The sequence below is a fragment of the Barbus barbus genome, assembly GCF_936440315.1.
Source record: "Barbus barbus genome assembly, chromosome: 25".
In the NCBI taxonomy this organism is placed as follows: Eukaryota; Metazoa; Chordata; class Actinopteri; order Cypriniformes; family Cyprinidae; genus Barbus; species Barbus barbus.
This window is the reverse complement of record NC_136753.1, coordinates 8,746,281-8,773,715: the sequence shown is the minus strand read 5'-3', so window position 1 is coordinate 8,773,715 and position 27,435 is coordinate 8,746,281. Positions and strand designations below refer to the sequence as shown.

The following is a 27,435-nucleotide window of genomic DNA, read 5'->3' as shown; positions in this document are numbered from 1 at the left end:
GAAGATTACATGGGCCAGTAAGCTCTGTGATACTGAAAGCATCCATATAATGCTATATGATATTATGGTGTTATATAGCTTGTGTTTTGCTCTCTCTGTGTTTTTACAAATGAGCAAAAAGTGGCCCTATTTAACTAATGAAGGCATAGTTCATCTGTCATTTATTCATCCTCATGTCATTCCAAACTTGTATGACTTTTCTCTTTTCTGCGCAACACCGTAAAGTCAGTCATATAGGTTTGGAATGACATGATGTTGAGTAAATGATGATTTACATTTTTGGGTGAAATTTTAGCCACACTTTAAAATGAATGAATGAATTTCAAGGTGGCATTTTATTTCAGAACTAAATTAAAGGTATAGCTAGTCCACCCATAAATGTAAATGCTGTTTTCATTTTCTCTCGCTCATGTCATTCCAAACATGACTTTCTTTCTTCTGTGGAAGACAAAAGAAGATATTTTGAAGAATGTTGCTGGTTACCAATAGTTTTGGTTCCCATTGACTTCCACTGTATATGGACAAAAAATACAATGGAAGTCAATGGGAATGGAAACTGTTTGGTTACCTACATTCTTCAAAATACAAGAAATGCACAAAGGTTTGGAATGGGACGAGGGTGAGTAAATAATGAGTTTTCACTATCCAATTAACCATTTCACTCTCTGTCTCTAAATGCTTTTTGTCTTAATTTCACAGTATAAACATTATTATTTTATCAATTCAAATTTATAAAATTATATAATTATATTTTGATTAAATTCTGTCTGAAAATGTTTTTGCATGAAAGGAATGCTGTTATCCTCTAAAATAATTGCCCTTTGATTTCATATTTTGCTATCCAACACAATTACATTTATACATTATATTTTTTTCTATTGTATTATATTATATTTTCATGAGTGTGACATTCAGATTTCAGTGTTTTTGCCAATTATTTCAGGAAATTGTCAAGAGAGAAGATTTCAAGTCAGGTTGGTCCTTTAATGGCTCTCTGGCTTCAGGTCAGGTTTTAATAAATTACATTATAAAAAAAAGTACCACAAAATAAATATTAAACAATAAACCCAGCTTTGTACTTGATATCATCATAATCATCATTTTTTATCGCAAAACTATATAACCAAACTTTTTTTCTAAAAAACAATTTAATTTAAAAAAAACAATGCCAAATTTGCAGCATTAAACTACAGTAGTACTAATGCAAAGTCCTTAATTCAAGTATGAAATATCATAATTAGCAACAATATAACTGTATAGAAGACACGATGCTAAAAAAAAAACACACAGATGAACCAAAATCAAACAAAAAAGGAAAGGATTAAACACAGTACTGGTAGACATAAGTAGACTCTTCTTTGGGAGATGTGCTCATGCCGTCTGCTGGCCAGAAGAGAAACTGTGGCTGTATTTGAATTTAGGCTCTGATTGGATGACCACAAACTGTGTCACCTGTTTTGTTAGTTTAAAAGAGTGTCCATTTTCACTTCTTTTTCTTTCTCTTTTTAGTCTTTCCCTTCTTTTCTTTCTTTTGTGATTTTCCTCCTTTAGTTTTCCCTTTCTTGTGATCCTCCTCCTCACTGGCCTTGGCTGCTCGTGCCTGTTTTTTGCCCAGAGGTGTCCGGCTGTACCATGTCTATCAATACAGAAAATCCAAACATAATGTACACTCATTATATATATAGCTGGGTTAAACACATGCACCCCTCCAGAAAGTATGACAAAAAACTGACCTTAAAGGCTTCCTCCTCTTCTTTGTAGACAGGATCTTGTCTTGCAAGAGGGGGGATGAACTCCACCGCAGTGAGGGGTCTCTTGGTCTGCTGGCTGAGGCGGTGAGAGTTCAGGACAGTTTGGATCGCCTGAAGGATGTGACCCTGAGTGTAACCATCTGTTACTTTAGCTAGAGAGCTCAGATCCAGCTTAGGGCCCAGCTGAGCACCACCTGCTTGGAGCAGCTCCTTCCACAGAGCTAAACATTAAAGATACATACGTTTGTCACCTCTTAAATTCATATAATGTACATACAATAAAGCAGATTTTAGCATAGAAATGCAAACTGAACTATATGTCAGCAATTTATGTGAAAGACACAGATGTTTACTTACTAAATCTTGAAGCATAATCTGGTCTAGGGATCAAAATGATCTTCTTGTAAACTTTACAGAGAGGTTTTATGTCTGCATCAAAAGGTCTACGAGTCGTCCCCACCACTAATACACGGTCCTCTGGTTTAATAGATTTCAGGATCTTCGGCAGGTTTTTCTTTATTCTTTTAGGTTCCATCTAGAAATGAACAGAATGAAGAAAAAGCTGAACTGAAGAAAACAACAGAGTTATGGAGAGATGTTTTTTTTAGGCCAAAACCCTGAAATGAGTTAGCATTTTAGCACTTCTGGATCACTTCTTAAAGTCAAGAGTTTTTTTTTCGTTTGAATGGATTTTTGGTTAAATGTCTGAAATAAGGTCTATGGTTAACACAAGCCTTATATGTTTTCACGTTTTATTCCACAACATCAACATCAGTACCCCTTTGTGATAACTGAAAAAGTGGCTACTAACAAGTGGCTAAATATGATTACAGAAGTTGTTGTGGACGTTGTAGTTCATTAATCATTTCGCTTTTTACTTATGGCAGTTGTATTTAGGCTTCAAAATTAATTTTGTTGTGTTCATTTGTGATAATGAACAAAACATGTAAGAATCATAAAGTTTTGATGGTAACAGAGCTTATTTTCTTTAATAATCCAAAAGCCAGTGGAAAAATCCTGTTGGTTTTTTATAGATTGAATCGGGATAATGCTAATTTCCAGGTTGGCCTACAAAAATATGTCCGCTGCAGCAGTCTATTAATATTACCACAGTGTGTCTTCATCTTTAACCACAAGAGGTCAGCAGAGGCCACCTCCTCACGTTTACAACGTCTTTAAAAATAAGTTTGCATACATTGGAGGACTGTGAATGAAGGACTAAACAAATGAAGAAGAATATCACAGTTGATGGTCTGGTATTAGAGTTGTATGCTGGGATGGATTGAAAGTTATGAGTTTATTTAGTAAGTGTTCTACTGACTGTGAATATAAGCTGAAATGTTCTCTCCCTGCTGGTAGACAAACCTCTTTCTCCAGCTTTGGAACTTTCTTGTAGAATGTTTTCTCAGCATCGCCAATCCAAATGACTGAGGGCTGCAGCTGCCGAGCCACCTGCCAAAACACGACAATGTTCGTCCAACACAGGCCAAACGGTACAACAACATAAACAATCATCAGCTCTCTCACTCACAAACAATCACTTATCGGCCAGAGGAGAAACAACACTGACTGTAATCAACACTGCCCCCAAAACACATGGTACCACATTAGTGAAGTGAGTGCATGCTTTATATCATTTGACTGAAAACAATGCGTCCTGTTCACTACTGATTAACACATACACCCATAAACTATGTTCCCTCTAATTTTCATTGTTTGTTGATCAAAATCTAATTTCTGATGAGAAGACCAATTGGCCATCTGAGCAGAACCCCCCCCCCCTTTTTTTTTAAAGAAATCAATAAAAATCATTGTTTTTATAAACAATAAAAAGAATAAATAAATAAATACATATTTAATAACATTAACATCATTATTATTAATTATTCACTAGATATATGTGAATAACACGTATGTCAATATACACTCACCTAAAGGATTACTAGGAACACCTGTTCAATTTCTCATTAATGCAATTATCTAATCAACCAATCACATGGCAGTTGCTTCAATGCATTTAGGGGTGTGGTCCTGGTCAAGACAATCTCCTGAACTCCAAACTGAATGTCAGAATGGGAAAGAAAGGTGATTTAAGCAATTTTGAGCGTGGCATGGTTGTTGGTGCCAGACGGGCCGGTCTGAGTATTTCACAATCTGCTCAGTTACTGGGATTTTCACGCACAACCATTTCTAGGGTTTACAAAGAATGGTGTGAAAAGGGAAAAACATCCAGTATGCGGCAGTCCTGTGGGCGAAAATGCCTTGTTGATGCTAGAGGTCAGAGGAGAATGGGCCGACTGATTCAAGCTGATAGAAGAGCAACTTTGACTGAAATAACCACTCGTTACAACCGAGGTATGCAGCAAAGCATTTGTGAAGCCACAACACGCACAACCTTGAGGCGGATGGGCTACAACAGCTGAAGACCCCACAGGGTACCACTCATCTCCACTACAAATAGGAAAAAGAGGCTACAATTTGCACGAGCTCACCAAAATTGGACGGTTGAAGACTGGAAAAATGTTGCCTGGTCTGATGAGTCTCGATTTCTGTTGAGACATTCAGATGGTAGCGTCAGAATTTGGCGTAAACAGAATGAGAACATGGATCCATCATGCCTTGTTACCACTGTGCAGGCTGGTGGTGGTGGTGTAATGGTGTGGGGGATGTTTTCTTGGCACACTTTAGGCCCCTTAGTGCCAATTGGGCATCGTTTAAATGCCACGGCCTACCTGAGCATTGTTTCTGACCATGTCCATCCCTTTATGACCACCATGTACCCATCCTCTGATGGCTACTTCCAGCAGGATAATGCACCATGTCACAAAGCTCGAATCATTTCAAATTGGTTTCTTGAACATGACAATGAGTTCACTGTACTAAAATGGCCCCCACAGTCACCAGATCTCAACCCAATAGAGCATCTTTGGGATGTGGTGGAACGGGAGCTTTGTGCCCTGGATGTGCATCCCACAAATCTCCATCAACTGCAAGATGCTATCCTATCAATATGGGCCAACATTTCTAAAGAATGCTTTCAGCACCTTGTTGAATCAATGCCACGTAGAATTAAGGCAGTTCTGAAGGCGAAAGGGGGTCAAATACAGTATTAGTATGGTGTTCCTAATAATCCTTTAGGTGAGTGTACTATAACTCTTTTTAGTACTGCTATGAACTTGAAATCTCTGTAGGCTATAATGCAGTCCATAGTGAATTAATCAGCACTGCATATTTTCACACAAGATTTCACAGATTCAGTTCCATAATGAAAATCAATGGATATGGGGATTGCTTCCAGTTGAAATGCTGCTCATTCATTTAGCTGTAATTCAAGAAATCACTAGCTCATTTGTTCCCACACATATTAGAGTTAGCCTTCTGGATTTGCGGATTTGTTTTAGTTGGATTTGTATTGGCCTCCACAGCAGCAACATCAGAAGTGTATGCGGTCAAAAACAGATTAGAAGAAAATGTACTCCCCAAATGAAACTTTCATCTACTGTTTGCAAAGAGAGCTTTGCATTGGGCAATAATTTGGAGAAGTGGTTCATCTCAAAAAAGGGCTAAGTGAGCAGGAAGTCATGTTGGCACATGGTTTTATTCCCAGCATGCATTAGGAGAGGTGCTGAAAGACCACCATCCAACACAATGCTGAGCGCAGAATCTCAGAATCCCCCTGCCTCATCCTGCCTTGTTTATCTGCTGTGCCAGATGCTCTCAGGAACAGTTCTTCAAGTAGAACTTCCAAGCATGGGATTTCCCTCTCTTAAGGACACAAATACGGCCACAATAAACTATCCTGGTGCGCAACAGCACAAATTTCACAGCGCTTTATTGATATGAGCTGTCTATGCTCTGCGATTTATTACTAAAGGGAAGAGGTAATGTGGAGATACAGTTTGGGCCTCCTAGGTTAAACACGCAAGTTTATTTATGTACAGTACTAAACACTTCTTGAAATGTTAAGCATCAAGTAAACAACGTCTTTTTAAATGTATTTTGTTACCATGATGACAGAGGGGAACGTTTTTCCATTTACATTAGTGTTTATGTTTGGAAGTCATGCCAGAATAATTCTCATAAACAGAAAAACATCAAGCAACGCCTGAAGTTTCACTCCATTATAGAAGATGTATAAATCCTGATGCAAAGCTACAGTACATGCACAGCAATCAATCACATGTCAGTTTTTATGACACATGGAGCTAAAAGAAGCTTATGGGGTTTCAAAATTGGAATCTTGGCTTTCTATATTCCCAGGAGGTATATTTTGAGAGAGTCCTCAGATGATTTCTCCTCACCTTGAAGACCATGTGCAGTAGGTATTGCAATCCACTTTTGCCTGGATATTTGCCAGCTAGTGTTGCAGGAGAGAGGTCAAATAGGTTCGCCCCAGTCTCGGTGCATAGGGCATGGACCAACATCTTCTTCCCAACACCTGCCGGCCCCGTAAGCAGCAGAGCCCGGATCAGGGGTCCTCTTTCATGGACGCACTGAGAGCCTATGGAGACCAGAAGAGGGAGCAGTGAGTGTTCTATCCTTTTTCTATGTTCCCATCGTCGATCTTGACCTCTTACACTTTTATCATCATTAATATTACTGACATTATTCTGCACAAATACTGTATATCAGATAACCATCTGTATACACCAGTGGAATAAGAGTAATTGTTTAAAAGTCCTCTCAAGAGTATTGCGAGATAATTTGCGATATATAATATTGTTGTAACAAAGAAGGAAAATCCCCTTTGACTCCAGCTGTTTAAACTCTAATACACCTCACCTAATCATTCATTTATATCTAAAGACAGGGAGGAACTATCCTGCGAACTCTATACTCATTTGATTAGGAAGTCAGATGTCAGCAAAGGTTGATTGCTCTAGCTGCCGGTACTCAGTAATAGAAGAACAATAGTTTAATGGCTCTCTAGGGCTAAGACACAGGTGGTGTGAGATCCTTCTGATGGATGCCGTGGTAAAAGGGCTCCAACTGGACAGAGCTCAGGATGCAGTGAGCGGGCATGAATGTGAGACCACACAGACACACAAACATACGCCTACCAGTACACACACAAACATCCGGCCACACACACACATTCGCACAAACAAACACGTCCGCACAGATGGAACGCTTGCACGTAACAGGTGCTGTGCAATGCACGTCTCTGTTCTCAATGAGTCCCAAAAGCACTGTAAATGTATACCGGTGGTCCATATTTGATAACATTATATTAAGTAAGCCATTATTCACTGCAAATCTTGGCTTGCACCCATCTGTTCTGGCTGTGTTTATGATAGAAGTAGCAATGTCGGTTTCGTTGTTTTGAGTTGGATCTTTTTAATGATTGACAAACTGGAATGATCAAAAAAGTTAAATGCTCACTAAAAGGAAAATAAATAACAACTTAAATTTCTGTTTGTTCATCACACAAAGTTTTAACAAATATTATTGTAGATATTACTTTTACTTTCTTTGGCCTATTCTTAAGCGCCTGAGTATTCTTTTTGAAGCTTGAATGTCTCCGTTCATATTCATTGTAAGTGAACAGAAAGCATTATCATAATTCAAAATTATTATTTTGTGTTCCACTGAAGAATACGAGTTTGGAGTGATATGAAGGTTAGAAAATTAGAGAATTCTCATATTTGGGTGGACTACTCCTTGAAGTGAAAAGAAGCATGTGTAACCGCCCTGAGATAAGAGGCAGGCATAGAAAGAACTGTAGTGATACAAGCTCATATTTTGTATGTGAGGGTATTTTTGCTCACATTTCCAGCTCTCTTAGACGTTTCGGTGATAACCAGAAAGCATTGCCCTTTAAAGGAATAGTTCACCCAGAAAAGGAAATTTGCTGAAATTTTACTCACCCTCAGGCAGTCCACATTATTGTAGATGAATTTGTTTCTTCAACAGAACAGATTTGGAGAACTTTAGCATTACATCACTTGCTCACCAATGGATTCTACGTAGTAAATGGGTGCCGTCAGAATGACAGCTGATAAAAACATCACAATAATCCACAAGTAATCAACATGGCTCCAGTCCATAAGTTAATGTATTGTGAATAGAAAAGCTGTGTGTTTGTAAGAAACAAATCCATCATTAAAACATTTTTCATTTCAAAACCTTTATGGAGAGAAATATGCACAGATCAAGCACTCATGTACTCATATTTTGTCCAGAAGGGATGGTTTAAAATGAAAATGCCTTGATGGATTTGTTATTCAAAAACACAGTTTTTCACTCCATAAGAGGTTAATTGTGGACTGGGTGTTCATTACTCATGGATTAATCTTTTGTGAGCAGGTGATGTACTGCTAAATTTCACAAAATCTGTTCTGATAAAGAAACAAACTCATCTACATCTTGGATGGCTTAAGGGTAAGTAAATGTTCTCAAAAAAAAAAAAAAAAGAAGCTAATCTTCTTTAAAATCTGTAAGCAGCAGGGGGCGATACAAACAGAAAAATCACCACAGTGTGCCAGCTGTGTGTTGCATGAGTAGGGCATAGGTTATATCCTAATTCAAATACTATCCTAAATAATATTAGAATTTAATTTAAATTACAGTTAACCTGTCTAAAATCATAATCAAGTGGTATAATACTTTTTTCGTGTGCTTATGTGCATGCTTTTTGGGCTATTGTCCACATGAAGAAAGGATGAGATTGTAATACTGTACTTTTGACAGTTTTTTGTTGAAATGTGTCTAGGAATGAAGCCAAAGTTTTTTTTTCATTATATAAGGTTAAAAGTTAAGAAATACTATTACTTATAAGGTAATGAATTTAGCTTAGCTATCAAGATACAGTACCTACAGTTTCACCAGACTGGCACAAACAATGCTCAATTGTCTCAACTGGATAGTTAGGTTGCATCACAGTTGTTTTTGTAAGCCGAATAAGAATTTGAGAAAATATTTATAAAGACTGTAGGAGTTCCAGCTGTCTCAGGTATGAATCCTTGGAATTAATCATTTGAACAAAATAACTTTCTAGTGTACAAATGGTTCCAGTAAAATAAGCATTCTTAGTTTTGCATGTGGTTCAATGGAGAGTTCAACTTTCTAGGCCAGTAAGCGCCCCCTTGAGGAAGCTCATTTGTTTCTCATAGAAAAGTTTAATAGGCTTTTAGCCATCCATTGCAGCACATAAAAAAAAAGGACTTTACTATCACCAGCGAAGTGCCTGCTTTTACTTCACATTGTGCAGAATGCAGCATAGCCTATGTATATGTTTAAGCGTGAATGAATGTGCATCTGCGTGTACACTTCACTAGCAACACGTTTTAAACATGATAATTCAAAACTGAATTGCACTACTTCCTAATCTCCCCCGACAGCTCTGTTAAAAGGGCCATTGTATTATGGAGGAAGTCCATTTGACCTCAAAATATCTGCAAAGTTTATCAAGTATAAAATGATTTACAGACAAGCTCAGTGAGGGACACTGTGAGAACCTTTGCGTTTCTACAATCACCTACAATTCGACCGCAATTTCAAAAAGAAGTGACTATGTGTGTTTTTAAAAAAATTGATAACAAAATTTTGGAAGAAATAGTACAGCACCTTAAATCTTCAACCTGCTATCTTGACACACTTCCCACATCCTTTTTCAAAAATGCGCTTAACTGTTTAGAAGCTGATCTCTTAGAAGTAGTGAACGCCTCACTTCTTTCTGGGACTTTTCCAAACTCCCTTAAAACTGCAGTTGTTAAGCCCTTTCTGAAAAAGCGCAATCTTGATAACACCATGTAGAGCAACTATAGACCCATATCAAATCTTCCTTTCATAGGTAAGATTATTGAAAAGGTAGTTTTTAATCAGCTGAACAACTACTAAAACTCAAATGGATACCTGGACAATTTTCAATCTGGTTTCCGAGCACATCACAGCACAGAGATAGCACTCATTAAGATAATAAATGATATTCGCTTCAATTCTGATTCTGGCAAAATATCAGTGCTGGTACTACTAGATCTTAGTGCTGCGTTTGACACTGTCGATCATAACATACTTCTAGAGAGACTGGAAAACTGGGTCGGGCTTTCTGGGATGGCACTCAAATGGTTCAGGTAGAAGGGAGAGGTTATTATGTGAGTATAGGAGAGCATAAGTCTAAGTGGATGGCCATGACATGTGGTGTCCCACAAGGCTCAATTCTTGCACCGCTCTTGTTTAGCCTGTATATGCTCCCACTAAGTCAGATAATGAGGAAGAACCAAATTGCCTATCACAGCTATGCTGATGATACCCAGATTTACCTAGCCTTATCTTCAAATGACTACAGCCCCATTGACTCCCTCTGCCAATGCATTGATGAAATTAACAGTTGGATGTGCCAGAACTTTCTTCAGTTAAACAAGGAGAAAACTGAAGTCATTGCATTTGGAAACAAAGATGAAGTTCTCAAGGTGAATGCATACCTTGACTCTAGGGGTCAAACAACTAAAAATCAAGTCAGAAATCTTGGGGTGATTCTGGAGACAGTCCTTAGTTTCAGTAGTCATGTCAAAGCAATAACTAAATCAGCATACTATCATCTCAAAAACATTGCAAGAATTAGATGTTTTGTTTCCAGTCAAGACTTGGAGAAACTTGTTCATGCCTTTATCACCAGCAGGGTGGATTACTGTAATGGTCTCCTCACCGGCCTTCCCAAGAAGACCATTAGACAACTGCAGCTCATCCAGAACGCTGCTGCCAGGATTCTGACCAGAAAATCTGAGCATATCACACCAGTCCTCAGGTCCTTACACTGGCTTCCAGTTACATTTAGGATTGATTTTAAAGTACTTTTACTTGTTTATAAGTCACTCAATGGCCCAGGACCTAAATATATTGCTGATATGCTCACTGAATATAAACCGAACAGACCACTCAGATCATTAGGATCGAGTCAGTTAGAAATACCAAGGGTTCACACAAAACAAGGGGAGTTTGAGTGTTTGAGTGATTATATTTCTAGGGATGGGTAGGTAATAATGTAAGAAAGAAAATAATGGTAGGAAATTAAATCTAGTGGGTAGATCTAACAAGACTTGATCTCTTTAGGGAGACACAAATCAGGCCAAGGCAGGACAACTATCAAAAATACATAAATCTAGGATCTATGTCTTATTAGAAAGCACACACTGAGTAGGAATTGATAAAGTGGATAATGAATCTAATGATTAATCTTTCCTCTCTCTCTTTGTTCCTCTTTTTAGCAAGCTTAGACCAGAATTATTTTCCCTGTTGGCTAATGTTGGTTTATATTTATTTGGTACTGATTATTCATATATTTGGTGAATTATTCACAATAAGATAATATTGCACTTAGAAAGCAGACAGGGTGAATTTTCATTTCATGCAGACAAAGTTGATTTAGTTTGCTCTGCTTTTGCTGAATTGGGAGCAATCCTGTTTTGTACTTGCAGTGCAGATGATCTGTTACTGTCCTCTGGGAATGCCACATCGAACTCTCTTATACCTCAAAGATCTTTAGGGATAGACGTCCTGACTCCTGTATGTGATTGTTTTGCCACTGCTGACTGAGGTGTCTTTGTTTAAGCACTGAACTCTGTTTATGTGGTAACCCTTTTCTGCCTAGGGTCACGAGTCACTGAGGGACAGTCTAACTCTCCCTGCATAGTGTTGTTAAGGTTACAGCCCACCAGGACAGCGTGTGTATGATCTGCCTGATCCCTGTGCTGATCCCATTGAGCCCATGCTGGGTTATTAAATGAGAAGTGAGTGGTATAGCATGAATGTTGCTGTTGATTCTGTGATACGGGACACCAGGCATTGCTATGGCAATGAAGCATTCGCTCCAGAGAAATTTACAAAAGACTATGAGCTGCTTATTAGGGTCAAGTACAGTTCAGAAGGGCAGATAGAGTGCATTCTGTTACCTACTCTAACACACACACACACACACACACACACACAAACGTGTGCATGGATCTGATAGTACTGCTCCTGAAAAATTGATGTGAGCCACTATAAAGGTCCCTAGAGGTTCTTAAGCGCAATGGTGGCATTTTTACCCTCAAAAGCCTCTTCAGCATTATAGCATCAAGTTATTTGGTGCTTCATAATACATTCAGGCCAGCTTTGTTCATTTTTGGAAGAGATACATAAAAACAAATTTTAAAATGCATAGGTTTTAATACAGGTAATAATGGTTTACTGGTAATTCTCAGACTGTATGTTCTTAAAAATTTCATATGAAAAATCATCACATTTGGCATCACAGTTTTTACATTTAAATTTTAAAGTTTCAAATTATTTCTCAATTTTTTAATGAATAAAAAGTTATTACTGTTGTATCAAACAATCAATACTTATTTGTGCACTCACTTATTAATGAAAGTTATTGATCAAATACAATATGGATTTTGTTATTATTTTATGACTGTTTTACAAGGCTAATGTTCTTTGGAATGCAAAAATTTGCTAGTTTGTGAATGTGTTGTGGGTATAAATATTTATATAAATATATAAAAAGTAATTTAGAAACATTTATCTCTCATTTTGCAGGCCAGCAACACATACGTCATTCAACTTGAGTAGTCACCAGACTACAGACACCAGGTGTTTTTGTGCATTTTTATAATGACTAAAATGAAGGGAAGCAGTGTTGACTAGGCCTGACTAGTCAGAGCTGGTTACACTCACCCAGAGGCAGGACGCCATACAGTGCAATGAGCTGTCTGACATCAGAGAGAGATGGCATGGGCTCAATATCTGCTTGCCGCAATGTTGTGCCCAGGTAACTATATTCACCTAGAGAGACAAGGAAAAACATGCTTTACATATGTTATCAAACATCAGACATCAATGGCTGCTTGCCAGCATTGCATCACCTCACCGTTACAACCCTGGTTTCCATGGAATGTAAAAAAACCAATGTCAAAATAACAAAGTTCTTCCATCACATAGCAGTCGATGTGGTTTCTGTACTTGAAATGCCACACCCTGTTCCTTTAAGAAGACACTAAACAGAAACTACATTTTAAGGCTTCATATTTTGTGCCATTTTAGAGCAACATTAGGTTGCTACGCTGTGCAGTTGAACCGTTGATGAGTCATAAAATCTGTTGTGATACACACACGTTCACAGGGATGTGATTCAGCAGTGCGCACGTGTCTGTGATCAGGTTCCTTTAGCAGTAAAACCCAGTTTGAACCCCTGGCCAGTGCATTGCATCATAAAACATAATTTACGCTGCTATACAACTGAGTTAACTAATTTCAATGTGCTTGTGAGATGTAAGAAATAGTAACAAACCACTCAAAGCAGTTTTTGTAAGTTGTTCTAGGAAAGACCCCTAAATGTACAATAAATGTTCACTTCAAAGCAACAGCTTGAAGCTTGAGATTGGACTTTATGTATTTTGTTATTTAGCTATACTAATTATTTCCAAGAATTATCAGCAGGAATACTGAAATGTTTAGTAAACACATGACTTCAGAGTCAGTTTGGAGTCTATAAGTGTGAACACAGTCATTGAACTGGGACAAGAGTCTCTTTTCATGTGGCATTACACTGTGCCAGGAAACAGAGGGGAGGGAATGATTCTTAAGGGGCCTTCAACTTCTTGTGCCAAATGAAGATCTAGTCTTTTCTGGTACCATTGACAAAGTGGACTATAAGATGTGATTGTCCAATAATAATACTACTAATAATAAATGAATGAATGAATGAATGTTACAAAAAATGAAGTGACAGTTGAAACATTTTATGTTTTTTATAATAAATTATCCAAGAAAAAAACAATGAAATAAATAATCAATTTATTTAAATATGCTTAACTTTTCAAGTATATTTATAGTTCATAATAGTTTCATAGCGCTAAAATTTGTTGGTGATACTTGATATGCTGTTATACTTTGAATTAATTTTATTTGAATACTTAACATTTATTCAGAAATATGTACACCAAAGACTGTTCAATTATAAGAAACTTTGTCATACAATTGAAATGTTTACATCTTGTAATGTTTAGCTTAAGCAGGATAGTTCATCCATTAATAAACATTCAGTCATCATTCATTCACCCTTATGTCTTTCCAAACCTGTATGACTTTCTTTGTACTGTGGAACATAAAAGAAGACATTTTGGCCACGTTTACACTGCAGGTCTTGATGCACAATTCCAATTTATTAACTATATCATATTCTTTTGATGACCAGTTTATATCATCTTTTTAAAGTGATCCATATCCAATATATTTACACTATATACTTGGCCAACCAAACCAATGCAGACAAACTGACCTGGAAAAACTTAGGCCTAAATGGAAGTAAAAATGGGACTATTTGCAGTTATCGCAGTTGGTGTTCACTTGAGTTGATGTCATTTACCACGGTCTCTTTTTCAATGACATATAACTTGCATTGACAGGGAAGTATCTCATCTGTCCACTTAAATGACAGATGCAAATGCACGTGTCTGATTCATAACAGAGTTATTTCCACATTTGCATGAGGCCTGAAACTGAAGTGAGAATGTTGGAACCCATGTGTTCTTTTCCTGCTTACATGTTCGTGGGTCATATCTGGTCTCTGCCACATGGGCACAAAATATCAGAATTGGGATATTTGAACCACGTAATGTAAATGCAAAATAAAGAAAGTCATACGGGTTGGGAACGACAGGATAAGGGTAATGGCAGAATTTTTGAATGAACTATCATTCGATTCCATGCAGAATTGACCAAATAAAAACCAGTTTTGGGTCAGGTAATTACAGAATGTTCGAGACTAAAAAGAAGTGACTGTTATCTAAGTGGTGATTGTGTTTGGTTTTTACCAATGTAATCTGTCAACTTGATGTTCTTTGGCCTGATTATGAAGCCTTCCATTACAAGCTCCTCATACAGAGATTCTATGGTCCTAGAGGCAAAACAAAAAGAGAGGTAGACAGAAAGGTTAGGAGAAAGAACAAGAGAAAGAGTATTGCAAACAACAGAGCAATCTGATCAGTCATGCTGTGTATCTGATGCAACCTTCTATTACATCACAGCATTCAAAGCCAGCCATGAATTCTTCTGCTCCACATGGAGGTCCGCCATTTACCCCCTGAGCTCCAAACCCTGACACTCACAATGCCTGAGCACTTTCCAAAGACACAATCCTTCTCTTGCAGAACTCTCCCAGTGCAAACAGTGGCAGGGGTCAAATTAAACAACATAACAAAATTCTTGTGAAACAGACTTTGCATTTTAAACCAGTTTGGTTATTCAAACCTGTCAGCTGTGAGATCCTTCTCTTTCTTCTTCTTCTTTCCAGTCTTCCGCCCCTTCTTTTTTTTCTAAAGCAAAGAAAATGTGTTTTTAGTTATGGACAACAAGAAGGGTAGAAAAATATTTTGTCATATGACAGCACCGTGTATTAATGTTTCTGGTTTGTATTAAAATAGATTGAAATAAGCCATAATGTGAATCAAAGTGTGCCTAGATTAGTGTCAGACTGTAAAGGAAGTTTATTTTGCTTTTAACAACAAGGAATATGTACATGTCTGTTTCAGTATATTAAATCTTCTGATCCTAAAATGAAAAATGGTAATAACAGATGTGTGGCATATATGCTTGCACCCAAAATGAAGAAATCCTGAAAAACATCTGGTGACTTGACTTAATAAACAAATTGATTACACTGTATGTCACTTTGCGTGTGTTTTCCTGATTGTCCAGAAAGACCTCTTAATACAACCGTTTTTATGCAGCTTGCCGGAGACACCCTGGAACCTGCTGTAATTCAGGGCTTTTCCAAACCACAAATGAACCAGACTAGCAGGACTAGCAGCCAGGTTTTTTCTCAGATGATACGTTACTAAACGTTCTAAATATTTATTGGGTGAGGAATAGAACATATCCACTGCTTTTTCTCAGAAACCACTGGACTGAGTGTACTGTGATTCCCCAAAATACTTTAATGGAGAATTTGAGATCACTTCCTGGCAGGTCTGAGTTTGTGAGTCAATGATATTAAGATCGAAAACACCCAGCGAATGGAGAAGTCAGTAGCTTTCTCCTAAAAACATTGATGCCTGGAATTATATAAGAGACAGAGTGAACTCCTTCTAGAATTAGCTCAAGCTGGGCGTTGCATGTTCACTTAACAAACAAACCCTCCCTGTTGCATAATGTTTAATTTGCTGTACCTAAATTGCATGGCTTCCAAAATTCACTGAATGTTTTCCAAAATTCCAGTAAAGTTCAATATACTTGTGAGAAAATGGAATTTAGTCTCATGCCAGCAGAGCTGAATGTGATTTGCGTGTGCATGCATTTGCAGAATGATTAATGATAAAACATCTTTGCGTATAAATTACACGCGTCAGACAGACAGCGTCTGTGACCGATTTAGCTGTCAAAACCTCTCAGCATAAAACAACTCAAGCAGAGTGCCAAATATGTTGTTGAGGAATTCTAGCTCTTGTGCAGGCATGCGATGGGGCTTTTTTCACAGTGTCTTATTTTGGAAAAGACACAATACTGACTGATTGCAGGAAATACAGACATGGATTGATCACCTATATATTCACATATATTTACAGGTCACAGTTAAACAGCCACACACATATTCACATTTATCTCTGTCTATGTTTATTTTTCTGTCTAGATATTGCTAGGATAATAATTTGTGTTCATTGTGTGCACTTTGCACATATGAATGTCTAGTATTGACCATTGTGATGTAGTCGTAAAGTATGAAAATTCTGATAACACTGTTTCTGGGTTCAGGATTTTATGGAACCATATTCAAATGTTAGTGTCATTTAACCTTCTTGTGTGTGTGAATGTACTTTACCCAGGCATGTATGTCTTTGTTCCACTAGACATATATTGCTTATGTGTGTCTGTGTGTGTGGTAGAGAAGGTGGGAAAAAGGGGCCCTATGAAAACACAAGCTGACGAGGGCAAGACACCTTTACTAATTCTCTATCCAGCCCACATTCCTGGTCATAAGGGCAGATCACTGTATGACCCCAGGGCCCCTCACACAAGGTGCATAAACAGAAGGCTGAAAGTACAGCTCAAGATCTGGATCCATCCAGACTAAACGACACAATACAGGGGTTTACAGACTAGTCACCATCTAGAATCTGAGCAGGGAGCACTGAGCATCTGTACATTGTCACTCATGCAGGGCATTTAGAATGTGTCTTATCTCAAAGGAAGTATGCATGCCATTCACCTTTTTACTACTTTTCTTGACTTTTTTCTTTTTCTTTCCCTTGTCTCTGTCCACGACCAGCTTAAGGTTTTTCAGTTCCTGCCTCATCAGTTCATCCACCTGAAACATAGAGATAGAGAAAGATAAAAACAAAGAGGGAGAAAGACAAAAAATGTAAAGGAATGAATTAGGCCACAAGGGAAGTGAAGGAGCTGAGGTATTTTGTTTTCATAGAGTGTTTTGACTTTTATAAAATGTAGTGCAGAAAGAGTGTTGATTTCTTTACTCCCAAACAGGGCTTGAATTCACAAGGGCACAAGACAAAATTATGAAGCTGAGGGCCCCACTCCTGATACTTTTGGAAGGTTTAATATGTGTTTACTGAGCCTCCTTCATCACAGGCCCCTGGTTCCAACCCTGATGACAGCTCTGCTCCCACCTGAACTCTGAGCTCCTCTTCAACTTCCAATCTCTTCTCCTCACGCACCAATTGAGCATCAAAACATTGAAGGAAGTTCTGTTTTTCATCTCGGTTATGCCAAACTTCTGCAACGCACAACAAATCCACAGGGTAAGTACATATTTAAATAAAACACATGGCAACAGCAGTGACAATATGATCATACAATTGGGAAACCGCCATGGTGTTTGACGTTACATTCATCTAAAGAGCACAACATATAGACATTTTCTGACATGTGAAAACAAATTCGAGTTAGACAGAAAGCATCAAAGTAAAGCCAAGAGAACATCAGTCAGCACTGTGTGTAAATGAGGAAACAATTCTGAGAGAGGTCTGTTGGGCCTCAGTCAGAGCTCCTGCGTGTGTCCTGCATAGAGGAAGCACAGGTGCAGTAGTCTGGGTGAGAACTTAGCATACGATTGTACTCTGTGCTGCGCTCTCACGAGCCACATCCTGACAGGAAGTCCATTTCCACCTACTTCCTGTCCCGACTAAAGGTAGTATGCCAGGTTGATTTGGAAACTGGAACTGGACTGAATGGCAGGTTCGGACTTCACAATGAGTCTGAAGTTGTTTTTCCCTGTTTTGTCCATTTGGATATTATACAGATGCACATAAATAAACAGCAAAATTAATCTAAACTTGCCAGGACAAACATTTGTGAAAGTGCTAAAAAACATTTTTACTTTTGGCAGATGCTTGTAACCAAAGCAACTTACAGTGCATTCAACAAAAACATTGTTATCAGTTATGATAAAAATGCCCTACTGTTTGAGCTACACGGACACTTATGTAACTACATAAGTCTCATAAACAGTCTCAAAACAGAACTAGTACTGGAATTCACATGTGACTTTAAAGCTACAATACAGACCCCCCACCTTTTTTTTTGTTAAAAATGAACAAAATATAATTCCTGAGCAAGTACATATAACAATCTATACATATCTGTACATCTCAGTGTCCATGTCTTACCCTAATTTGGATAGCTATCAGGTCAGATTTGGAGGGAAATTACAATTCACAAAATCCATGAACACAGACAAGAAGGTTTGACTACTATATTGCATTACAGGTTGATGAGGAGTGGTTGTAGTTCGTTATGAAAATAAATAGTGCTACATAGAATTTGAAGTACTCAGCTAGCAGGCGTTTAATAGGGACAGTTCTAAACATCAACACTCATTGACCTCTGGGGAGCACCCATTGTCAAAACAACGAAAGTTTGATAGAGCCCATGCCAAAACAAGATTCAGACTACAGCAACAAGTTTGATACTTGCTCATATGACATTTTTTATTTTTATGATATACACTGTAGAACGTTTTTAGAACCTCAATGAAATGACACACCAAGCCAGCGACCAAAGTCGGAATATCGAGCATCTGTCAGCTCATTTTTTGAGGCATGATATTCTGCAGCATCGACACTAGTTGGACCATGTTGGTGGATGTTTGACAACTGGTAGACAGATTAAAAAGATTCATATTCAAAATGGTAAGCACTGCTTTGTTTACGGTTTGTATATCTGGAGTCCTAGATTTGGTTTCCCTTTTTGAATAACGAATGTTGACTACTGCCTCCTACTGAGTCGGCTGTTGGCTGTAGTCTTTGCTGTGTGTTCAAGTGCAACTTTTTGGCTTAGATGCAGGTGACACAAGGCAACAACACAGTCAGCTTTCATTGCTGCTCGTTATTTGATGTTGGTTTGGTGTGTCACAAGCTTTGCAGACAGATTTACAAACCAGGGTGGAAGAACACTTGTTAAAGTTTCTTTGAATTGCAATTCAGGAAATTGCAATTGTCTGTAATTTAAATGATAGTTTAACAACCTGCTGCCAGCTCCATTCAAATATCAACTCATGAAATGAAATACAATTTTTAAATTCTGAATTCCACACAACTCAAAAATCAGTGCTGTCAAGTTCACACAGGGGTCTAAGGACACTGATGTTAAAGCTCACTCTGGTGGAACCTAAAAATAAGCATTGAACTTTGAAATGAGATCTGTTGCTGAGGTCAGAGGTCAAACTGTCGTCCACAAAGCCCCCTTTTCAAAGTCACATTTTCAAAACATCCCGGGGCAATACGATCCACATAATTGCCTCACTCCTTCAGAGGGATGCATTCACACAGCCTGGCCTGTTTGTTTAAAGACAACATCCACCTAATTCCCCTGAAAACACACAACTGTTTGGGGTCTGCTTTTTAAACCTTCTTTATTGGCACTGAAGCCCCCTGAGAATGGTTCAACTCCACACGGTGCAAGAAGAACAGACACTACTGTGGATGAACAGAAAAGAAGCAAAATATCTTGTGCCATGGCAGCCAGTTTTGTGGGAGGGGTTGGCCACACACATCTGCTCTGACTGAACATGGTGTATATACAACACATTTGCCACCCCACCATATGGAGACTGAGTGTAAAAACACTTCAGGGCTGGAGGGTGGTCTGCTGTATCTACTCCATTAGGCTCCATAGCAGCCACTTACCTTCGCGGTATGGTCTTTTGTACCATTTGTTAAGATTTGTATGCCGGTCAGTCTGCGGAGACAGAGTTGCTTTCCTTCTGCCAGCCTGTTTTGCCTGTTTGTCTCGGTCATTCAGCTAACAGCAAGAAACAGACACTTCCTTAACACGGCTCTCTCTGCCAAGAGACTAAAATGCAATGCATCGGTCACATCCAGCAAGTGCACCGTGACATTGGGATGCAGGAAGGGAAAGGGGGAAAAAGGGAGCGAAAGGGAAGCAAGCGCCAGACAAGCCCAAACAGGCAATTTCAATCTTACCCTGAGTACTAGTAATGATTTCCTTGGCCTCTCTATAAGCCATTCCCAACTGCAGTGCGGGTGACTTTCCCAACAGAGCTTGTCCCTCTAGAGATCATGCTGGTTATTGTCTGATTCTGGGTAAATATGGTGTTCACCTTTCCGCCTCATTACAACTAAATAAACCCACCACATGATCATATCCCAATTACAGACAGCTGATAAAACAGTGTGCTGCCGATTAACTTGCACAGCAAAAACCCTCGGCTCTAATTAGCTGTCTGACAGGCAGGATGTAGGACATAGACTTAAACATGTTTGTCTGCTGAATATATCATACAAATCTTTTAGGAGTTCAGAATGGCTGCTCACATTGTTTACCGTACAAGCTGTGAGCGTACTTATTATACAGAAATAATATACTTACTGTAGGTGCAAATGGGATGTCATGTTTTTAGACATTTAACTGCATTTTAATTGCAATTAAATGAAAATGTATAATAATTCAAATTTATATTAAATGCAAATAGTTGAATTTTAGCGTGTTTTTGACCCACTTAGGTAGGACTTATACATCATTATATTTCATTATTACTAATTCTTTTGTCTTTTAAATATGCTTAAAGTGCATGACATACATTTAGGATGAACCAAAATATACTTTATTATCATTCCTATTGAAACTTGTTAAAAAATATGAACTTTATATGCAATATTTAATAATACACAACAGTTAAAATTATAATCAATAACTTTACATGTTAGTCAACACACACAAAAAACAACAACTAAATATTATTAAAACAATGATTTAAAATGTTATTTAAAGTAAACAATAAAAGTAATATTATTACATGGTGGCCTTTTTAAAAGTACACTCTCTTGAACACTTAAGTGGCCTTTTATGTAATTAACACTATCTGCAAGTACAGTTTTTTATATACTTTTAAGATTTAAAGTACACTACATGTGCACATTTACACACACTACTTTTTACAAGGGGAGACAATGCAAATAATAAAAACCAGCAACGTTTCACTTACATTTTACAATTTCATCATCTAAAGTAATTGCATTCTATGGACAATGCTGATGACAGCAGTTTAGTTGATGATTATTGCAGATATAAGCAACACGCTGTGAGACGGACATCACTATCCACTCAACCATGTCAAATATTTGGGAGGTAAGCTCTGATCTCTGCTTTCCATTACACCTTTAAGCTTCATTCCTCAGGAATGTAACCCTTTGCTCTGCAGACTGAGCAAGGTGACATTTAAAGGAAAATCCTAATGAAAAGAATTAAGCAGCTTTGACTGGGCATATAATTGCTTCCTGCAAGGTTACAGCTGCTCGCTGGCTGAAAATTTTTCCAGTCAAAAAGGCATCTGTATATGCACATATAGGTGTATACACACACACACACACACACACGCACAGTAAGATAAAGATGCATGTACATGAATATCACACTTTAAACATGCCATGCTGTCACCTGCAACATTAAAGTATTTAAATATCCAATAAACACATTCAAAAATCAATTGTAATATTTGTAACTTTAGTAAAACATGCTAAATTGAGCACAGTACAACAGCAGTACTGAAAAATTCACTTCTACTGCATCCAAATCACCACATTTGTGCTGCAAAACTAGTAGTACAGCATCCACTTTACATGCTTGTACTGTATAATTATGATGATGAATTAGCCGCGGTTTTAAAAGTTAGTATACTCTCTATGTGAAAAAAGTGTACATAATAAAATAGCAAAATATTACTTTTTGACTACAATAGCAGCAATCACTGTATCAATATTGCCACAGTATATGGTAGGTTACTACTATGAAAAGGTTTTCAACTGTATATAGTGAAATATGAAAACTGCAACTGTATCCATGCCAATGCACTGCAGCTGTTACAAAGAAACTGCTGCTTAGTTCACGTTGCAGTGCAGCTGTCCGTCAGACCTGTTGTTGTGCTGATCTGAAGTACTACTGAATTGAGCTTTACTTGTATTGCACTACACTGACAACAAGTATGCTTAATGTAAATGTAGTTGTACTTGAGAGTTGTTCATCACTAAGTACAGTGTCATTTTATGTTACAAAATTGCATTTCTCAATGCATAGATTGTAGTAATATAACAATCACACTGCAGTTTGATGGTTTGAAGGGAAAGATTAAGCATCAAAGACCTAGATGATAGAAGCAACTGACGTGACTTGAATGTCAACACGTGACTGTGATGAATACACGTGGAGGGACTTAGAACACGGAGAACTTCAGCAGATGTGAAGTGGATGATCCGCTTTAGTGAAGCTCTATGTTGTTTGAAGAATGATAGACTCATTCAGAGTTACAAGCTAAATGCACAGCTGTGAGATAAATGTAAGATTCGGTGACTTTAAAAAGACAGACGTTTTCCTTATCAGATGTTGACTTCAAAAAATACCACACACCTCTCTCAGGTAACAAAAAGTAAATGAGTCTGTTGTAGTAGGAGTAGAAGAGAAATCTGTAGCTGACCCTAGAGATGGTTGGTAACGGACCAGGCCACAGCTAAAATGGAACTGGTGTGTGATGTACAATGCAGTTTGTTGATAGAAGTTCTCTAATCACTGAACATAGGAAACAGAGCAGGATGTTGTCATAGCAATCTGTCCTGGAAATACTAGAATGACATGTTTTGAATGTGTTTTCGCAGACCTCTGGTTCACCTGCTCCCTACTGACACAAACATTCACAGACATGAACAGAAACGTTCAATGGTTTCGGAAGATCTGAGCTCTAGCTCTCTACCCTGTCTTCATGGATCATTTAAACACAGAAGTGCAGTCCAGTCCTCTCATTTCCTGTTGAGAGACCTTAAACCTCTAAACTAACAGGAAGTAGTGTCTCAGTCATTAACATGCTTGTCTTGTCAAGGTTTCAGGGGTGACTTGATTGATTTGCTGTTCTGCAGGCAATGCTGAGATTGAATTATGACTCCTAAACACACATTCTCATCACACAATGCGGAATAAGACCTAAGTGAAGCATCAGGTCAGATAGGACATAGAATGTGTCAAAGCCATTTGTGTGGATGGGAAGAATTACATTTCTTTTACTGTTGAAACAAATGGCAATATTTTACATTACTCTTCAAGTCTGAGCTGAACAAATGATTTACAACCATAATAATTTAGGCCATCCATGAAAAATATTATACAGTAAAAATTGTTACCAATTTTATAAAAAAAAAGCAAAAATGCTACAGTGAAAACTTTATGGATAAAAAAACTATTTTTTATATATACGCTGCTCTCATGCAGAGAGAGTGTGTGGACTTTAAAACGTGTCTCTCCTCTCGCTCAAGTGTGCGCGCTCAAACTTTGTCCTGTGCACTCGCATATCTATCCGTGCTCTTGCGTTAGATATGAATTGTTTTCACACCTGGATTAAACATCAAAAGTTATCAACTAATCAGATTTTTCTACGACTGACCCGATGAAAATATAGGCCTACCTGAAGAGGGAACTGATCCTGGAATTTCTTTACAATTTAATAATATTTAGTCATATCAAATGTATATTAGAAATGGCTAGGAATCGGATGCTTGGATGATTTATATATATATTTATATATAATAATTATAATATAAATATAATAATATATATATTTATATATAATAATATAATCATTAAACATTTAGTGTGTTTTGATATAATCGTCTATTTTTGCATTTTTTAGTTACTATTGCCAATGACTGAGAATTTATTGCAATGATTTTAATTTCAGTTGCGATATCGGACATAATATGACATAATATTGACCATTTATATGAAGTCTTTAGAGCCATAGGCTGTTTTTAGATAAATCGAGGGGTTTGACCAACCATAGTTGGACAGAGGATTTTTATATGTACAAATCATCCAAGCTCCCGATTCCTAACCATTTCTAATATACATTTGATATGACTAAATATTATTAAATTGTAAAGAAATTCCAGGATCAGTTCCCTCTTCACGTAGGCCTAGTATTTTCATCGGGTCAGTTGTAGAAAAATCTGATTGGTTGACAACTTTTGACGTTTTATCCAGGTGTGAAAAGAATTAATATCTAGCGCACGAGCGCGGATAGATATGCGAGTGCACAAGACAAAGTTTGAGCAGGAACACACACACTTAAGCAAGAGGAGAGACACGTTCCCTTCCAGGAACTCGAGCTGCGTCGAACAGCTAGGGGCACGCCTTCAACGTGACCGCGCTCTGAACCACGTGTGTAATCTGTCCAATGGAAGGGCGAGACATCACGGGCGGGTGACATAATCGACCAGGAAGCATAAAAGCATGTGCGGTGGAACCAACGTTTGCTTTTTGTCATTCAAGAACTGCTACTCTGTGAGTGTGTCTGTCAATCTGTGTTGTGAGTCTTATTTAGTGTTGTTTGTCCTTAAGAACAATCACTTGAAATAAGCTCCACAATGTGTGCAAGCACTTGGGCGAGAGCAGATCGCATTACAGGCTGTATGTTCCAACCTACAAACGTTACATCACTGCTGGGGATACACACAGTCCATGTGTGGTCTGCTTGAGAACAGAGCACGCATAGTCAGCTCTCGAGGGAACTGACTGCCCGCTTTGTGAGGCGACGCGTGCATTACCTCATTCTCATTCTTATTATGAATCCTTTTCATATCAGAACGTGTTTACTCGTCTGGTTGTCTTTCTGCATTTAATTTTGAGGAATTAAATGATGTATTTCATCTAACTAGGAGAACAGAGCACGCATAGTCAGCTCTCGAGGGAACTGACTGCCCGCTTTGTGAGCGTTTGTCACTGCATCTGCTTGCTCTCGGAAGGTTCTCTTTGAGGAGTGAGCTTTCACCAGCGTTCCTCAAGGTGCCGGTCTCGCTTCTGCCGAAGAAAAAGAAAAAAAGGCGGAGCGGCGGCTGAGCTCGTGGGAATCGCACATGGATCTGGCGGAGGGAATGAAGACGGGCGAGCCCCTATCTTCTTCCTTTCCCATCAAATCCAGCGCCCGCTCTCTGTGTTCGGAAGCCCGCCCCGCGGTTTCTTCTCCCCAGAGAGAGGGCTCGACGCTCCGCCTGTCTTCCTCTGAGGAGGTGGACGTGTAGGACGTCGATGAGCTTTGTAAAGCTGCAGTGTTTGCACAAGCATATTATGAATGACGACATCATTATATTCGCGCTGTCAGCTCTAAAGATAAAGGGCTGATTGTGCTTCTCCCCACCGTACGTACTCGCGGTTCCGGTCCGCCACTGCTGAGGCATGGCGGCGAGTGAGATCGCGGGGATTGCAACATGGATCTGGTGGACGGGTTGGAGACGGGTTCACCCTATCTCCACCTGCAATCCCCAGATGTAGCACTCTCGCTCGGGGCTGGAAGCCCACGGTGCTGTTCTTCCCCCTTTGAATGAGAGCTCGCTGTTGCAGCGCACGTTGCCGAGGCGACGCGTGAATTACCTCATTCTCATTCTTATTATGAATCCTTTTCATATCAGACCGTGTTTACTCGTTTGGTTGTCTTTCTGCATTTAATTTTGAGGAATTAAATTATGTATTTCATCTAACTAGGAGAAGTTAGATGTATATATATGTATACATATACTGTACATATATGTGTGTATAGAAGCCTCTTGGGGCATTTCTTGAGTGAGAGCACGATGCTTTACCTCTCTTCCTCTGAGGAGGTTGAGGTGATCAGCAGGGGCTGCTGGGCGGAGCAGTCCCTACCGTGTTCCAGCTCCTCATTTAGGGAGTATCACTTCTCATACTCCCTATAATATTGGAGTCAGAGTTGCGCTCCCGGGCCAAAGGCTTCTAGCAGAATGCGGATCTCCGGACCGTCATTCTCGCTGGAAAGTCTTCGGCTAAAACGATGACCCAGGACTTCTGAGGGCCGGCCCCTCTGGGGAAGAGCAGCGTACATCACATTAAACGGTGCCCGTCTCTCCTCAGTGCCCTCAGGAGATCGGTCTGCCAACCCTGCCAGTGTTCCAGGGCTCAACGGTCTCCAGCAATTGCTTCTCTCAGTTACTTCCGCCCGGAAACGTAGCAGAGCTGAGAAGCTCGCCACCCCTGCGGGGGTCTCTAGGGCTCCTGGTTCGGCCGTCTCCTGCCGGTCCTCCGCTTCAGGGCACCGAGCTAGCAGCTCTAGGTACACCAGAGGCCAGTCTCAAGAGACTGGTTCCCTCAGTAGGCACTTGGCAATGTGGGAGCCCATGCCAAGCGTGTCTCACTTGGTCCTGCCTTGTAGGTTCTGGTTCTATCAGCCTGATCTTCCTAGGAATGGCGCGGGTCTGAGGACCGTCGTTTCAATAGGAGGCTTCAGCTGAGGCAGTCCTGATGCTATGGCCCAGGACTTATGAGGGCAGGTCCCTCTGGGGACGAGCGGGTTACACCTCATTATACGGTGTCCGTCTCCCCCCAGTGCCCTCGGGAGACCAGTCTGCCAAATGTGCCAGAGTTCCAGGGCGCAGCTGGCTCCAGCGAGCGCTTCTCTCAATTATTTCTGCCCCGAAGTGTAGCGGAGCTGAGAAGCTCGCCACCCCTGCAGGGATCTCTAGAGCTCCTGGTTCGGCCATCTCCTGCCAGCCCTCCGCTTCAGGACACCCAGTCAGCAGCTCTGAGTACATCAGAGGCCAGTCTCGAGAGACTTGTTCCCTTAGTTGACCATCTGGCAGCGTGGAAACTACTGCCAAATGTGTCTCACTGGGTCCTGCGTACTGTAGAGAAAGACTATCGTATTCAGTTCTCACGAAAGAGAGTCCGGGTTCTACAGCCGGTACTTCATTGCTCCAAAGAAGGATGGAGGGTTGCGTCCCATTTTAGATCTGCGTTAGTTGAACCGCTCAGTCATGCGACTGAAGTTCAGGATGCTTACACTCAAACAGGTCATGTCTCAGATCAAGTTCTCAATAGATCTAAAAGATGCATAATTCCACGTCTCCATCCTTCCCACTCACAGGAAGTCCCTGAGGTTTGCTTTTGGGGGCAAAGCTTACCAATATCGGATTCTTCCTGTTGGCTTTGCACTCTCACCCCGCACTTTTACATCAATGATTGGTTGATTCTAACTCAATCGGAGCAGCTGGCGATTCAACATCGAGGTGTTGTTCTCGCGCACTTGAAAGAGCTAGGGTTGAGACTGAACGCCAAGAAAAGTGTGCTTTCTCCAGAACAGAGAACCACTTATCTAGGCGTGGTGTGGGATCCGACCACGATGCAGGCACACATGTCCCCTGCTCGGATTGAGTCGATCCTCACGTCAGTCAAGAGAGTGAAA

General features: G+C 39.3%; 1 protein-coding gene across 1 annotated transcript in view; it reads right to left on the bottom strand.

Annotated features, from left to right (window-relative positions):
- Positions 1–966: 966 nt before the first annotated feature.
- Positions 967–27,435, bottom strand: part of drc11 (dynein regulatory complex subunit 11) — a 39,820-nt gene continuing 13,351 nt past the window's right edge. Inside the window, exons 10-19 of the mRNA XM_079376674.1 lie at positions 17,354–17,460; positions 16,936–17,034; positions 14,982–15,046; positions 14,546–14,628; positions 12,408–12,515; positions 6,053–6,252; positions 3,117–3,203; positions 2,109–2,286; positions 1,734–1,972; positions 967–1,636 (exon numbers count right to left, since the gene is read on the bottom strand). Coding sequence (XP_079232800.1) covers positions 1,484–1,636; positions 1,734–1,972; positions 2,109–2,286; positions 3,117–3,203; positions 6,053–6,252; positions 12,408–12,515; positions 14,546–14,628; positions 14,982–15,046; positions 16,936–17,034; positions 17,354–17,460 — 1,319 coding nt within the window. The 3' untranslated portion in view covers positions 967–1,483. The remainder of the gene's footprint in view (positions 1,637–1,733; positions 1,973–2,108; positions 2,287–3,116; positions 3,204–6,052; positions 6,253–12,407; positions 12,516–14,545; positions 14,629–14,981; positions 15,047–16,935; positions 17,035–17,353; positions 17,461–27,435) is intronic.